This window comes from Podarcis muralis, chromosome 1 (assembly GCF_964188315.1).
Source record: "Podarcis muralis chromosome 1, rPodMur119.hap1.1, whole genome shotgun sequence".
Lineage (NCBI taxonomy): Eukaryota > Metazoa > Chordata > Lepidosauria > Squamata > Lacertidae > Podarcis > Podarcis muralis.
Genome location: NC_135655.1, coordinates 114,484,141 through 114,500,472, shown reverse-complemented (window position 1 = coordinate 114,500,472; position 16,332 = coordinate 114,484,141). Strand labels below are relative to the sequence as shown.

The 16,332-nt window shown below is 46.3% G+C and overlaps 1 protein-coding gene and 1 long non-coding RNA gene across 2 annotated transcripts; one reads left to right on the top strand and one right to left on the bottom strand.

Annotated features, from left to right (window-relative positions):
- Nucleotides 1-1,029: 1,029 nt before the first annotated feature.
- On the bottom strand, nt 1,030-13,670 carry LOC114606525 (uncharacterized). The gene is made up of 3 exons (XR_003708897.2): nt 13,571-13,670; nt 11,960-12,927; nt 1,030-1,346 (listed from the first exon to the last, which is right to left on the bottom strand). It is a non-coding gene; the product is annotated as an uncharacterized LOC114606525 (long non-coding RNA).
- A 283-nt stretch (nt 13,671-13,953) lies between these two features.
- HOXD1 (homeobox D1) lies at nt 13,954-16,326 on the top strand. The gene is made up of 2 exons (XM_028748874.2): nt 13,954-14,490; nt 15,466-16,326. The coding sequence occupies exons 1-2, from the start codon at nt 13,959-13,961 to the stop codon at nt 15,798-15,800; spliced, it is 867 nt and encodes a 288-aa protein (XP_028604707.2). The 5' UTR covers nt 13,954-13,958; the 3' UTR covers nt 15,801-16,326.
- Nucleotides 16,327-16,332: the final 6 nt, after the last annotated feature.

Sequence of the window (16,332 nt, the reverse complement as noted above, 5' to 3'; positions counted from 1 at the left end):
GGTGCTGATAATACCAAGGTTGCAGGTTTGATCCCCATATGGGACAACTGCATTGGACTACATGATCCTCAGGGTCCCTTCCAACACTACAATTCTATTATTCTATTCCCCCCCCAATAAATTTTTATTTGATTTTCAGAAATATACACATACAACAAAATCAGTTCTAAATCCAAGTGTCAAGACTTGGGTCCTTTTGAATCTATTTTCAGCTGCATATCACTGCTTCTCCAAGTTTTTGTCTTTCTAAGTTTTCCATACATTCTGTTCATTACAAGTGTATTTAAAATCCAGCTAATGTTTTAATAGAGGGACGCGGCTGGCACTGTGGGTAAAAGCCTCAGTGCCTAGGACTTGCCGATCGAAAGGTCGGCGGTTCGAATCCCCACGGCAGGGTGCGCTCCCATTGCTCGGTCCCAGCGTCTGCCAACCTAGCAGTTCGAAAGCACCCCCGGGTGCAAGTAGATAAATAGGGACCGCTTACTGGCGGGAAGGTAAACGGCGTTTCCGTGTGCGGCTCTGGCTCTCCAGATGCAGCTTTGTCATGCTGGCCACGTGACCCGGAAGTGTCTCCGGACAGCGCTGGCCCCTGGCCTCTTAAGTGAGATGGGCGCACAACCCCAGAGTCTGTCAAGACTGGCCCGTACGGGCAGGGGTACCTTTACCTTTACTTAATGTTTTAAATGCTTACAGTGATCTTGTATACAGTGGTACCTCGGGTTAAGAACTTACGGTAACTCGTTCTGGAGGTCCGTTCTTAACCTGAAACTGTTCTTAACCCAAGGTACCACTTTAGCTAATGGGGCCTCCCTCTGCTGCCGCGCCACCGCCACCCAATTTCTGTTCTCATCCTGAAGCAAAGTTCTTAACCCGAGGTATTATTTCTGGGTTAGCGGAGTCTGTAACCTGAAGCGTCTGTAACCCGAGGTACCACTGTATAAATTAGAAACTTTTCCCATTCTTTTTTAAAGTTCTTGTCTCCTTGATTTCTGAGCTTCACAGTTAATTTTGCTATTTTGGCATAGTCCATCAACTTGATTTGCCCTTTCATCTCTGGACTAGTAGCATCCGTGTGGCTGAATTCTATTATTCTACATCAATTGTGTCAAAGGACACATACTTCCTCTTCCTTCAAACCATATAGGATATTTTTAGAAGTTCCTATGTATGTGTGCCTTACTGAGGCCTTGCTTTATCACTCCAGAGAAAATCCGAACAAATGGCAACTTCCCTCACAGTAGGGCTTGCTGACCATTTGGTGAACCATTTGTCCTCCACCTTTTCTGTTTCTTTTAAAAATTCAATCCACGTGCTTCATCATTCCTTCTTCAGAGTATATCAGCTTCCTGTATTTAAGAGAAAATAAATGTTAGCTTTCTATCAGCCCCCATCAAATTTATACCACAACATCGTTAAGGAAGACAGCTTAATTTCTGAGCTATATGTATCCCTGGTGAGATATACACAGTTTTTAACCTACATACCAAGCTCAGTTTTTAAAATACAAATGTTCTTCAATTCCACATTTAACACTGTTCAAATTAGAGTACACTTCAGTCCTACCAGATTGCAATGCAGTGCCATTGTTGCTGGTGGCCTGGGGGGGGGGGGGTAAAGAATCCAGTAAAACAATAAAAGCATTATATATATGTACACAAACACATAACACACACACACACACACACACACACACTATAGCAACGTCCACCATCAACCATTTGGTGTGTGGTTTAGGATATGTCATTTTCTTTGCCTAAAATATGTCAGAAGTGACTTCCGGCCACATTACTGTTCCCCTATGAACCATAAAGACCACAGAAAGTTGTAATAAAGCCTTCCTCTTTATAATTACAGCCAACTGTTTTATATTCTCCCAAAGCATTATTATTTTTCCTTGTTCTTTTTTAAAGCCTCATGAAGCCTCACTAGAAATATTGCGCAGGATGTGAAAACTATCATTTGGATGCTTTTGTTTTAGCCTGGACTTTCTAGGATTTGTGGGATGTAATCCACTGGGAGCAGTCAAATACAACATTCCTTGTTTTACTAGAGTGGAACATGAAAGGGGATGTTTCGTCCAGCCAGTTGAAGAAGAAGAAGAGTTTGGATTTGATATCCCGCCTTTCATTCCCCTTCAGGAGTCTCAAAGCGGCTAACATTCTCCTTTCCCTTCCTCCCCCACAACAAACACTCTGTGAGGTGAGTGGGGCTGAGAGACTTCAAAGAAGTGTGACTGGCCCAAGGTCACCCAGCAGCTGCATGTGGAGGAGCAGAGACGCGAACCCGGTTCCCCAGATTACGAGACTACTGCTCTTAACCACTACACCACACTGGCTTCCTGTTTTCTCCTGGGCTGGAGCATCCTTCCTTATGCATGTGATAGAAGGTGGGTGTGACCTAACCTGTCCAGGTAACAAAAGGACGAGTCACGCAGCACACCTCCCTCTTTTTCACTTCCTTTTTCATTTGACCAGTTTCTAGCTAGGACTGCTCTGCTTTCAGCTAGCAGAAGCACTGGGATTATTCCCCCATTTGGGGTAGATCCTCATGTACATATTTGTAAGTCTGCCTTCAGGGATCACACTGAGGTAAACTTCTTTTATTGACCTTGAATGAAATTATGGTGTCTTTATTCTTTTAAGAGGGATTCAAGGGAACTTACCAGGAATGTACAATTCAGTCTGAGACAGATTGAATTGTATAATAGTGAGAGGCTCACACGAGCCTGCAACCACATATCTGCTGTGTATATATAAAGGGGAATGTAAACTTTGCTAAGTAAAGGAACTTGCTAGCTCAAGTTAGGAAGGATATTAATAAACAATATATCCTCTCCTGGCACCCTGAACATTCCCACAGGATTCAGCTTCAGAAATTCAGCTTCAGAAATTCTTTTCACTGTAAGAATGAATGAAAACAATCTGTTCCAGCATCCTATTCTTACAGTGGACAATCAGATACCAGTGTGGCATAATGTTTAGAGTGCTGGACTGTGGTCTGTGAGATCACAGCACTCAATCTACGGTAATCTATCTCATAGGGCTATTGTGGCGATTAAATAAGAAGGGGGAAGAACAGAACCACGTATGTCACACTGAGCTCCTAGGAGAAAAAAGTGAGATATATAACTGCAATACAGTACATGAATAAATAAGAAGCCTGCAAATAGGACATGAATGCAATTGAACTATTGCCAGGATTCAGCCCCCAAACTGTACAAACCTCAACAGAATGGCTTAGAAAAGGCATAGACTGGATTGCCAGCATTTAAAAAATGCTCCAGGTGAAGAGTTTGTCTTCCTCACTAATGAGTCACAAAGCAGTCAAGGATTCTATAGTAGGGCATTGTTTTCAAAGAGAGTTGAACCCTGGTGTCCATATCCCTACAATTAGGCAATGGTAACAGGCAACGCTATAAAGTAGTAAGAATGGGCAGCTTGAAAAATGAGATACCATCTTTATTTTTCAGTGTTTTAGTCATATTTATGTCCCTCATCCTCAAATGAACAACTCAGTGAGAGACAAGGTCATCCAGTGAATTTCATAGCACAAGTAGGAATATGGACACAGATTTCACCTACTACTTTGACTAGGGACATGGGTGGCGCTGTGGTCTAAACCACTGAGCTTCTTGGGCTTGCTGATCAGAAGCTCAGCGGTTTGAATCCCTGCGTTGGAATGAGCTCCCATTGCTCTGTCCCAGCTTCTGCCAACCTAGCAGCACACCAGTGCAAGTAGATAAATAGGTATCACTGCAGTGGGAAAGTAAATGGCGTTTCTGTGCGCTCTGGTTTCTGTCACGGTGTTCTGTTGTGCCTGAAGCCCTTTAGTCATGCTGGCCACACAACCTGGAAAAGCTGTCTGTGGACAAACTCTGGCTCCCTTGGCCTGAAAACGAGATGAGTGCTGCAAACCCACAGTCACCTTTGACTGGACTTAACCATCCAGGGGTCCTTTACCTCTCTTTTTATAGGACTAATGGCTTATCTTCCAATATATGTACAGCACTTAGAAGTGTTTACATGCTTTGTATGCATTTTAAAATAAATAATAATAATGTACCCCCACACTAAGTTACAAATATGATATGTGTGTGTGTCCCTTTGAACAATTTGAACGATAAATTAGTTAAGCTAGTTAAGTCAGGTAGCTTATATCTTCTTAGCTTAAAATCACAGAATTGTAGAGTTGGAAGCAAGGACAGTCCACCCATGAGAGACAATGTGAGGTGACCGTCAAAGGCAGCAGGATCCCCAGGGGCAGCAGATCTCAATGTAGATCCTTATTCCTCCCTTGTTTCCAATGTCAATTTTTGCTCACCCCTTCTTCGCTGGTGGGGAGGGATATGGCATTTTGTGGTTTGCCACAGGTGCCAAACTACATTGGGCCGGCTCTGGCTGGAAGGGACACGAAGGGACCCAACTTGCTAATGCTATTTATGCTTGCTCAGAAATAAGTCCCATGGAGTTCAGTGAGGTTTACTTGCATATAAGTGTACTTGGCACTGTAACCCATAGTGGGATTACTACTGAGTGGGATCACATTGTAAAGCTGCAATCCATGCACATTTACCTATAAGTAAGCCCAGTGAGGCTTCAGCTCAATAATCACTCACCTGGGAGTAAACTCCACTGAACAAAACAGGGTTCAGTTTTAAGCAGACATGGGTGCAAATGAGCTGTGGGAAGTTTTAAGCAAACATGAATTAGATTGAAACGAAATAAAATGAATAAAATAAAATAAAGAAATAAAGAAATTCCTTCCAGTAGCACCTTAGAGACCAACTAAGTCAATTTCTGAAATTCTTTTGATATCAGGAATCACAAGACAGAGAAACCAGTAGGAGAACACTTCAATCTCCCAGGACTTTCTATACAAGATCTCAAAGTAGCTGAATTTCAGAAATAGACTGGAAAGAGAAGTTGCTGAGTTGCAACTTATTACCAAACTTAAAACCATGGAGAGACATGGTCTGAATAGCGACATTGGATTCTTATCTCATTATACATGATAAAGCTATTTTTAGCCATCTCACCCATTGCCTTTTTCCTGTAAGACCAATTGCAGTTGTATTGTCAACAGGTTTACCACACCTATCAGCCAATCACCCATTCCCACCACCCTTCTGAGTAATACCCCTCCCCACCCTCTCACTATACTGTATATATAAGTCTGGTGACTTCTGTTTCAGTGTATCTGAAGAAGTGTGCATGCACACGAAAGCTCATACCTATAACTAACTTAGTTGGTCTGAAGGTGCTACAGGAAGAATTATTTATTTATTTATTTATTTATTTATTTATTTATTTATTTATTTATTTATTTATTTTCGACTACAGCAGACCAACACGGCTACCTACCTGTAACATGCATTAGATTGGGACCATCCAGGTTTTCCTTACACAGTTTCTTGAATTTATGGTGCAACCTCTTTCATCTGGTTTTTAACTTAACATTCGCCAGAGTAGACCTACTGAAATCAATGAACTTGTCTATTTCAGTAGGTCTACTCTGAGTATAATTTAGTTGTATGTCACCCCCATATGTTTAAACCTACAGCTTTTTAATCACACAAGCCACACTGTTGAGTTTTGTGACTTCTTAAACTACGAACATGAATTTAGCCTCAAAGCAGAATGTTACTACAGTGGCACCTCGGGTTAAGTACTTAATTCATTCTGGAGGTCCGTTCTTAACCTGAAACTGTTCTTAACCTGAAGCACCACTTTAGCTAATGGGGCCTCCTGCTGCTGCTGCACCGCAGGAGCACAATTTCTCTTCTTATCCTGAAGCAAAGTTCTTAACCTGAAGCACTATTTCTGGGTTAGCGGAGTCTGTAACCTGAAGCATATGCAACCTGAAGCGTATTTAACCCGAGGTACCACTGTATTATAGATTGTGAAAAGTTTTCTATTAGTTTGTGTCATTAGGAACTACAATGGACATTGGAGGATAGTCCATTAGAGTGAATGGGACACTCCCATCAAGCTCATTCTGCCCTCAGACAGCCTCCACCTGGCTGCCATCATACTTACAACATGTCCAAAGTGTGGCCCTGGCTGTCAGCTTCGTCCTCCTTAGTCTCAGTGTTGTCCCCTGTAGAACTCATGAAAAGAGGAGGATGGGGGCCAGCCTAGAGTTAGTAGGCTCTGTTTGATATTGGCTCTCTGTCTTCACCTGCTGTTGGGCTCTCTGTCTTCTGCCCTACCAGTCCCAATGGGTATCAGTCACCATGGCAATAGAATCCAGTGTGGTTTCGCCTAGCCTCTACCAGCATTCGATATGGAGTTTCCCCCAACATGAATGGTTGTTTCTAGACTCATTTTGCAGCATTGCTCGCATTTTCACCCACCTTGCTCTGCAAGGCTGGACCAAGGCATTTTGTGCCTCATGTGGAGGAACAAATTTGGCCCGCCACAAGATGCAAGGGACCCAAGAGTGGTTGAGTTATTTTGCCACTGGAGGTGGAAAATCCCAGAAGTCCTCGGGCAGTACAAGTACAATAAAGGTAAAGGTACCCCTGCCCGTACGGGCCAGTCTTGACAGACTCTAGGGTTGTGCGCCCATCTCACTTAAGAGGCTGGGGGCCAGCGCTGTCTGGAGACACTTCCAGGTCACGTGGCCAGCGTGACAAAGATGCATCTGGTGAGCCTGCGCAGCACACGGAAATGCCGTTTACCTTCCCGCCAGTAAGCGGTCCCTATTTATCTACTTGCACCCGAGGGTGCTTTCAAACTGCTAGGTTGGCAGGTGCTGGGACCAAGCAACGGGAGCACACCCCGCTGCGGGGATTCGAACCACTGACCTTTCGATTGGCAAGCCCTAGGCGCTGAGGCTTTTTACCCACAGGGCCACCCGCGTCCCACACAAGTACAATAGGAAGAGAATTAAACAACTAGCAATTTGCTTCCCTTTCATGACACCCAGCATCAGCTGCCTGAGGCAGCATCACCTTCCTGATGGTAGGGCCGGACTTGCAACAAGGATGGAGGCTACCTTTCTGTAAATAGGAAGGGTCCTTTGCGGAGCCAAGTCTTCTTCAATACACGCTGCAAGCGACTTCTCTACCTAAGTGCTCTCTATCATGCGGCCTTTTGTTTCTTTTACTTCCACGACAGCTGGAATATAGTTCTTTGGAAAACAATCCCCCTCGGCACTAGAATGACATCAGTGCCTGAAATGACAGAAGAGTTTTGCAAAACTTCAGACCACAGTCGTAAAACCCCTTCATTCAACTGGGCCTACTGGGAATGCTTTAGAAGTAAATGGCATCACACCTGAAGCTATGGACCCTACTTATAAACAAGCTGGTGGGTGCACACATTATATTGACTTTTTGGCATAATCATATTATTCAGAAGTATTTCCCAACCCAGCTCAATGGGCTGCACTCTTTAGTAGGAAGCTGGTGTAGCTTAGTGGCTAAGAGTCTGAGCAGCAGTTCAATAAATCATTGGTTCAGATCTCATGTTTGCTATCATGGGTGTACCCAGGGGGGGGCGAGCTGCCCCCCATCAAGTAAATAAATAAAAACACTTAACTAAAAGTAATAATAATTATAATATTTGAAACTGAAATGCTCGCTGAGGTCACTTGTACCATTGAACGGTCATTCAGAACCTTGTGGAGAGTAAAGACCTGACAATGGACTATGCTTACTGAATTCGCACAGAAAAGCTGCATTGGAGAAAGGTGGAATTTTGAGAAAGAAGTGCTGAAAAGGCTTTCAACAAATCCAAGAAATCTTGTTTTAATTTAGATTTTTTTAAAAAATAAAAAAGATGGAAAAAAACATGTTCTTTGTAATTTTGCAAAATTACACATTAACCACATGAAAGGTACTCCCTGTTGTTCGTTTCTTATTTAACTTCCTAGTTTTCAAATAACTGAAGATTTTGACAGATTTTTCTGAACCCTTGGGTCAAAAGAAAAGAATTTAAAACAACTGACAGAGGATGGTGACAGGTGGGTGTCCTGTCATCCCTAACATAAATCCTGGCTACGCCCATGTTTGCTATGAGTTCACTGGGTGGCCTCAAACAATCCTATTACTCTCCACCTCAGCTCCACATGGAGATAATAATACTGACCTTATAATAGATTGTTGGAAAGATAGCAACGCAATTACATTGATGTAAATACTCCAAAACAGGCATAGGCAAACTCAGTCCTCCAGATGTTTTGGGACTACAACTCCCATCATCCCTGACCACTGGTCCTGTGAGCTAGGGATGATGGGAGTTGTAGTCCCAAAACATCTGGAGGGCCGAGTTTGCCTATGCCTGCTCTAAAACAGGGATGGGGAACCTGTGGCCCTCCAGTTGTTGCTGGGCTAGAACTTCCTTCATCCCTGACCAGGCTGGCTTCTATGATCCAAAGACATCTTGAGTTGGAGTCTAATAAGTTCTGGAGGCAGGACTGGTGTGTCCCATTTTGCTGTTTGAGTTGAAATGGGAAGTGCCACCCTGCCCTGCCGCTGCCTCTGCTGCACCACTCTACCTGCTCTGCCAACTGTGTGGGTGCTGTCTCAGGCTTCTGCCACCCAAGGTGGCTGCTTCATTCCACCTCATGGGTGGGCCAGGCCTATCTGGAGGGCAGTATGTTTTCAACCCAAGCCATACATGCTAGGCTGTAAGGTTGCCTAGGATTGCAGCCTTATTTGTATGGCAACAAGTTGAAGGCTCTGATTGGCTTGCAGCATAAGGCTGGCTCTCCTTACCCTGCAGGAGCACCCACAGAGGCCAAGAAACTATAAAAACAAGTGATGCCTCTATGTTTTAGATGGTCTGTTAACTGATGGTCTGATCTTATTGTTTACACCAAAGGAAATGTGTTCAGTAGGACTTAATCCCAAGTTTGCATTCATAAAATGCAATGGGTGGCATCAAACAATCCACCCGAGGTACAGTGGTACCTCGGGATAAGAACTTAATTCGTTCCAGAGTTCCGTTCTTCACCTGAAACTGTTCTTAACCTGAAACACCACTAATGGGGCCTCCCACTGCTGCTGCAGCACCACCCCTGCGCAATTTCTGTTCTCATCCTGAAGCAAAGTTCAGGTACTATTACCTGAGGTACTATTTCTCGGCTAGTGGAGTCTGTAACCTGAAGCGTCTGTAACCTGAAGCGTATGTAACCCGAGGTACCACCGTACTGATCAGAAACAGAGTTCACCAGTGCTCAACAGTGGAACTTTGCGATATGTACACTCAGCCTAGCATATGTGAAGTTATGATGAAGAGGCATTGAGAATGCTTTGCTGGTGGTTCCATGCATAGACATGGCTCCCTTTGCAGCGGGACACTGCAGGACTTTATCTATTATGGCACCCCAACTGAAGAACTTGCTTACATTAGAGGTATGGCCTACTCCCTCACTGATATCACTTTTCCCACTGGCCTTCAGGGACTGGTGAAATGGCTAGCTATTTTGTTAGCTGTGGAATTTGTGGGATGTGATCCATGAGAGGCAGTCAAGTACAGCATTCCTTGTAATGCTAGAGAAGACATGCGAGGGAATGTTTGGTCCAGCCAGTCGAAACTTCCTGTTCCTCCTGGCTGGAGCAGCCTTCCTTTTGCATGTGATAGAAGGCGGGCGTGACCTAACCTGCCCAGGTAACAAAAGGACGAGTCACGCAGCAGACCTCCCTCTTTTTGACTTCCTTCTTCGTTTGACCAGCTTCTAGCTAGGACTGCTCTGCTAGCTCTCAACTAGCAGAAGCACTGGGATTATTTCCCGATATTGGGTAGATCCACATGTGCATATTTGTAACTAAGTCTGCCTTCAGGAATCCAACTGTGAACTGATGTGAGTAAACTTCTTTTATTGACTTTAAATAAGGTTGTCGTGTCTATATTCTTTTAAGAGGGACTAAAGGAAATTTACCAGGAACATACAATTCAGTCTGAGACAGATTGAATTGTATAATAGTGAGAGGCTCACATGAGCCTGCAACCACATATCTGCTGTGTATATATAAAGGGGAATGTAACTGTCCTACATAAAGGAACTTGCTAGCGCAAGTTAGGAAGAAAATTGATAAACAATATATCCTCTCCTACCACCCTGAACACTCCCACAGAATTATGTACTGCTAAAAATTGTTGGACCAATTATTTATGTTTATTGATGATTTTCAGGTTTTATTGTTGATACTGGATATCAACCTGGGAAGCTTTGTTGAGATGCAGTTTAATATTGTCTTTCTTTCTTTTTTTTAAAAAATATATATATTGAAAATTCAAAAAGTACATAATTATATGTGCACTAAACATTGTGAGACGTAAATAAAAGAAGAGAGTAAGAAAAAGAGAAACAGATCCCATGTAGAAGGGAAAATAAAGTGGGGAGGGGGAAACCCCCCAAAATGTATACTTTACAAGGTTGTTATTGTACTTCACCAGATCTTAACCCAGTGTTTTTTTCCGGGGGCGGGGCAGGGCGCAGGGGGGTGCATACCCCTAAACATTTTGTGAATCTAATGAGAGTACCCCTAAACATTTTTTAAAAAAGAAAAAAAGCACTGTCTTAACCTATCACAGTATTTGTAAGACTGGATTCCAAATATCATTGAATTTGTCCATGGCAAGTCTGTGTTTATTTTTCCAATTCATCAGTATCAGTCTTTTTGCTGTAGCCAGGGCACGAAGAGTCCACTTGTATTGCCTTTTTGTAAGGTTCCATGTGCTGGGTATATAATTCAAGAGGATATTTTGCTTTGTAAATGTAAGGTTGTTCCGTACAGTTCTGGGTGATATTCAACTGTCATATTCAGAGTATGATAAACAGTGGATATACAACTAGTACAAAAACAACTACTTGGAATACATTACCCTTAATACTGAAGCAGACATCCCTCCCCAGGGAAGGCCTTCTATGCAGCGTCCAAGACATGGTTTTCAAACAGGTGTGAATGGCAGCTCTTCTTTTTCTGAAACTACTGATTTTAAATACAAAAGACTGAGGAGTGGGGGTCTTCTTGTGGGATGTGAAACAGAGCAGTCAAATACAACATTCTTAGAGTGGCCATGTTTGTACCAGCCAGTCGGAACATCCTGTTTCCTCCTAGGCTGGGACAAACTTCCTCCACATGTGACCAGAGGTGGGCGTGACCTTACCTGTGCAGGTAACATAAGCACAGGGCTGGCCACCATCTCTCTCTCTCTCTCTCTCTCTCTCTCTCTTCTCCATCTTGCTTTCATTGTAGAAGCATCAGCTGCTCAGCCTGAGATGCTCTCTTGGCCTCCAGCCAAGTGAGGACAAAGGAACTATCTCCTTATGGGATAGTTTCCAAGCGAATATTTTGCAACTTAAGTCTGCCTTCTGGGATCCATCTGTGAACAGAATGTGTGAGTAAACTATTTTATAACAAGACTGTGTCGTGTCTATTCTTTTTAGGAGGGAATAAAAGGGAATTACCAGGAAACTTATTTTAGAGACTTAAGCAAACCTGGCAACAAGTTATCCGCTGTGTAAGTTTAAAAAGGGAATGTTACTCTGCTAAATTATAGAACTTGCTAACACAAGTTGGGAAGGATATTATTAAACAATATATCCTCTCCTGCCTCCCTGAACATTCCCACACTTCTTGCATAGACACCTGGATTCAAACACACCTCCAAGTTAGACATCATCAGAATTATGCTTTGAAAAGCCAGTACTTTGTTATTGTTTAGAAACAAATCAGGATGATCATCTGAACCTTTGGGTCGGAGGGGAGTAATTTTCTGCTGCAGCAGGAAAATACCCCTGCCTGCCTCCCCCACCGCCCCCCCCCCAAAAAAAACGGGGAGAGAGGAAAAAATTCGCCATTTGTAAGCCCACTTCCTTTCTCTTCTACTATGCCAACTGAAAGCAGTCATTAAAGCAACAAGGCTGTTATTATTATCAAGGGAAACAAGGAATCCCATTAACATAGCGAGGCCTCAGATTCACTTGCAAAGACCCACAGAGCACTTACTGGCTGCCCGAGGACCATTAATAGCTGCTCTGTACAGTAGCGCGCATTGTTGACACCATCCTGGTCTGTTTTGGCTTCCGGATGCTTTTTAGCCTAGCTCAAAGAGTCATTCGAAAGCGCACGCGGGGGGGGGGGGGAGATGATGTGCTTCAGTTCTTGGAGCAAAGACAGAAGGAAAAGGTTGCAGCGAACCACCCTCACTCCAATAACTTAGTTTCACTGGAAACCACAGTGCTGCCGTTCACATCAAGACAGGGAGGACCGAGGACTTTAGACTGAGTGGAGAACTTCGCCCACCCCACTCCCCTTTGAACTACAGCTGCTGCAGCGTGGAATCACCTGCTATATTATGTTCCGGAAGAACCTCGAGTCCCGTCTTAATGTCCAGCCTGGCAGGACGAGAGTTTACACGTCTTTGGCAGGGCAGGGCAGGATGGAAGGCGGCAGCAGTGCGGGAGCGCGCCAAGGTTTGGAGCTCCCCGCCCCAAACTGGAGTGAGGAAGCAATTGCTGGAGAATTGGCTCAGCGCAGTTGAGGAAAGCAGTTCCAAGAAGTTCAGGTTGACTCCCAAGTCGGTGCGCGTAAAGAAGACTGTAGCCTCGTCAGCCTGGAGGTCGAGGAACCCCGAGACGAGGTTATTTGTTATCCGCTCTTTGGGAAGCGAAGCCAGAGGTGGCACAAAACAAACTGTTCAGCCTTTCGCTCATCATAGAGGACTCCCTGAGAACAGTGTCAAAAGATGTGTGTGTGTGTGTGTGTGTGTGTGTGTGTAGCTGGGGTAGCGGTGCCAACTTGAATGAAATATTGAGGGGGTGGGTCCGGTAAACCCCGCCCTACATAATCACGGCGTTCATCATGGGGCGCACGCACCTGAATGGCAATGCCCATCAACTTTGGGGGCCCGGTCCCCTCAACTGTTTTAGGGGGCGGGCGGACACGAAGGGACCTCAGCCTCTAAGAGTTGGTTCCTATGGGGTGGAGAAGATAAATGATTGCAATAGCAGTTCTTAGAGCCCCGACCCTATTAGGTGCGCCTAAATTCATCAGTGAGCATTAAACAGGATTAAAGTCCCACTTTTTAAATTAATATTTTATTTCATAACCATTACTGTTAGATGTTGAGACCACAGCGATTTGGCCAAGGCAAGCGGATAAAGAGGATTCTGTCTGTTAATCCCTTCCTAACCCTGAAAGCAAGTTCTGTAGAGTTCACTAACATCTACTTTCAGGTCAAGGGGACCTCTTTCTCTCCCCGCGCCGAAACTTAACACCAGACTGGTTCTCACTTATTTTCCAGCCTAGAATAACCTCTGGCTTGGAGCCTGAACACGGGCACTCTTCCATTCCTTCTTGGAGTGGGGTGGGCGAGATGCTTAATGGAAGCGGACTAGTTAGTTACCCTCCCTCCCAGCTGCTTCCCAGCCCTCCTTGCCCTTCGCGCGCGCCTTATCCCTTGTCCCAGCGGCTTATCCCTATGCTGAGAAGGCTCGCCCGATGGACTCGGGTGATGATCCCGTTTGCACAAAGTCAAACTTTGGTCAGAGTCCCCTCTCCGTAAAAGCAACCTCATTCCAGCGCTAGTGAGAGAAACGGATCTCTTACCACACTTACCGGGATCTCTCTCTCTCTCTGGGTCCCTAACCCTCCTCGGAGGCTTAGGCATGACTAGGCACCTCCCTGCGCCCCCGCCCACATCGCTGCTGCTGCTGCTGATTCCTGCATCATCTTCTCCGTTGGCAAAGTTGTGGCTGGTGATGCCCGGGACAGGCCGGCTGCATCCCAGGTCGCGCGCCTAACTCGCGGCTCCCATTGGCCAGCAGGCGAGCACGTGCCAGCTCCCCTGGCTCTATATTAGGGCACTTATTTACCCTCCCAGCCGGCTTTACCATGGTTGAGGGAGGAGGAGGTGGTCCAGAGAGCGCAGCGGGCGCCGTGGCTGCCTCGTAGTCGCCCTGCTGCCCCTTCTCCGGCGCGCTCTCCGCTTGCTCAGGGACCCGCCATGAACTCCTTCCTGGAGTATCTCGCGCGGGGCGGAGATGGTTTGAGCTTGGCGACCAAATTCGGGAGCTCCGAGCCCGGTGGCGTGGCTCTGCGGCCGCCCTGTCCCCTGTCCGCAGGCGGGGAAGGCGCCTACCCCACGCCGGCGGCAGGAAGCTTGCCGGACTTCTCCCCGCGCTCGGCGCAACCGCAGCAACAGCTGGCGCCTTGCGCCCTGGCGCGCAGCGCTTTTGCGGCGGCAGAGTACAGCTTGCTGCGGCCCGAGGCGCCTTACGCGGCCCCCGGCGGCCCAGACGATGCCGGCGCTCCCCTCCACTACGCCACCACGTCTATCTTTGCGGGTGGTGGTGGCGGCGGCGGCAGCGCTTACCTCCAAGTGGACTACGGCGCGCTCAGCGACACCTTCCAGCCTTGCGCCAAGGATGCGCCGCCCCCGCCGCCCCCTTCCTCGGACTTCTGCGTCAAGGCCGGCTCCCGGATCGCGCTCAGCACCTTCGAGTGGATGAAAGTCAAGAGGAACGCGCCCCCGAAAAGTAAGTGTCGCGCCTTGGGCGCGCCAAGTGAGCTGTGGGCTGTCCAGTACTCGGGTCCTAGCGTAGGAGGCAACTCTTAAGAGTCCCTTCGCCCCCCAAAGTTAATGAGCATTGCTATTAAAATGGTGTATGCGCGCCACGTTTTGTGATCTATTACGCGGGGCAGGACCTACTTGGGCCCCCAATATTTTATTCAAGTTGTCATCCTTGGGTCCTGGGTTCTGAGTCTGAAACCGACACGTCCCACCTCGCGCCCCTCCCTCCTGGTTCTGCGCTGGTTAACTCGGAAGTGAGCCCCACTGAACTTCGTGGGGCTTACTCCCAAGTACCTGTGCAATCTTCCATTCTGGAAACACGTTCTGCTGATGTTGACGGTACTTTTCTTCCATTCAATGGAAAAGGGTTTTAAGATCTGGCGGGAAATGGAAGGAAACTTGTTCAAACCCTCGTAAAGCATGGACCTGGGGCTTTCATTTTCCCCGATGTAAAAGAGCCTTTCCTGAACTTGGATCGCTTCCATCTACCTGCTTCTAAGGCTGTGACCCTAAGCGCATATCTTTGGAAGAGCAGCTGGTTGAAAGCCAGGAAACGCGTTGGGGGTGGGGGTTCTTCTTGCTTAACATAATTCATGTTCAACTGACGTGGCGCACGGTGCGTATCCCCACTTTGTCAAGCCACATTGACTTTGAAGTTAAAACAATCACACGTGGCGGTTCTTCCGCATAAGCTAATCCGGGTTTCATAGAATTGTAGAGTTGGAAGGGACCCTGAGGATCATCTAGCCCAACCCCCTGCAATGCAGGAATATGCAGCTGTCCCATACGGGGATCAAACCTGCAAACTTTGGCGTTATCAGCACTACGCTCTAATCAACAGACCTGGGTGCGTCCAGACGCTGTGTGGTTAGAACCAGCGCCAGGTCCCATGATTTGGGCATTAATTCCCTAACAGTTCAACTCTCTTCTTACCCCATAGCAGGCAAGCTCTCCACCTATGGATCTCCCAGCCCTCCCAGTGCCGTCCGGACCAATTTCAGCACCAAGCAACTCACGGAGCTGGAGAAAGAGTTCCACTTCAACAAGTACCTTACCCGGGCCCGGCGCGTGGAGATCGCCAAATCCCTGGGCCTCAATGACACTCAGGTGAAGATCTGGTTCCAGAATCGGAGGATGAAACAGAAGAAAAGGGAGCGAGAAGGGATGGTCGTCCCTTGCGCTGCGGTGCCTTTTCACTGCCCCCCCTCGGAGTCGAGTCCGACACAGCCAGCGATGCGTTCTGCTCCCTCTTCTCCAGCCAAGGGCTCGCCCTGACGGCTGTGGAAACACAGAGAGGCGTTAGGAACAGCAGGAGGCTGAAAAGACTCAAGAGAATTAAACAACAACAACAACTCCAAATAAATCGGAAAGCTCTGAATGGTGTTAAATCGTGCACATTCTAAGACGAGGGGATTGCTTTGTTTTCTTTAGAAAGACAATCATTGCACTGATGTTGTTGCACTCCCCTTGGGGAAAAGGCTGGCTTTATCACGTGTAGGATGAAGGACATTTGCTGCTTTTACGCAGAACTCGCTCAAGGCACAAATGGCACCGTCTGACTTGTTTACATTTTATTTATTTGCATTTCAGGGAAAGCTGCTCTTAGGCCGCTGCGTGCTGCTAAACTTTGTGATTGGCCTTGCTGAGCTTGTTTGACCTTAGGCTTGCTTACTCACGAGGAAGTCTCGTGGGAAAGACTACGGGCAGAAGATCTTAGGCTTGCTCAGCTGGACCTCTGATTGTTTTGAATCTTTGTGTTTTCCTTTTTTTTTTGTATGTGTTTTGGAAAGAACCCAAGGGTGTGTGT

Coding starts and splice junctions, on each gene's coding strand:
- HOXD1 (XM_028748874.2), top strand. CDS start 13,959: ATGAACTCCTTCCTGGAGTATCTCGCGCGGGGCGGAGATGGTTTGAGC. Junction 14,491..15,465: donor GAGGAACGCGCCCCCGAAAA/GTAAGTGTCGCG, acceptor CTTACCCCATAG/CAGGCAAGCTCTCCACCTAT.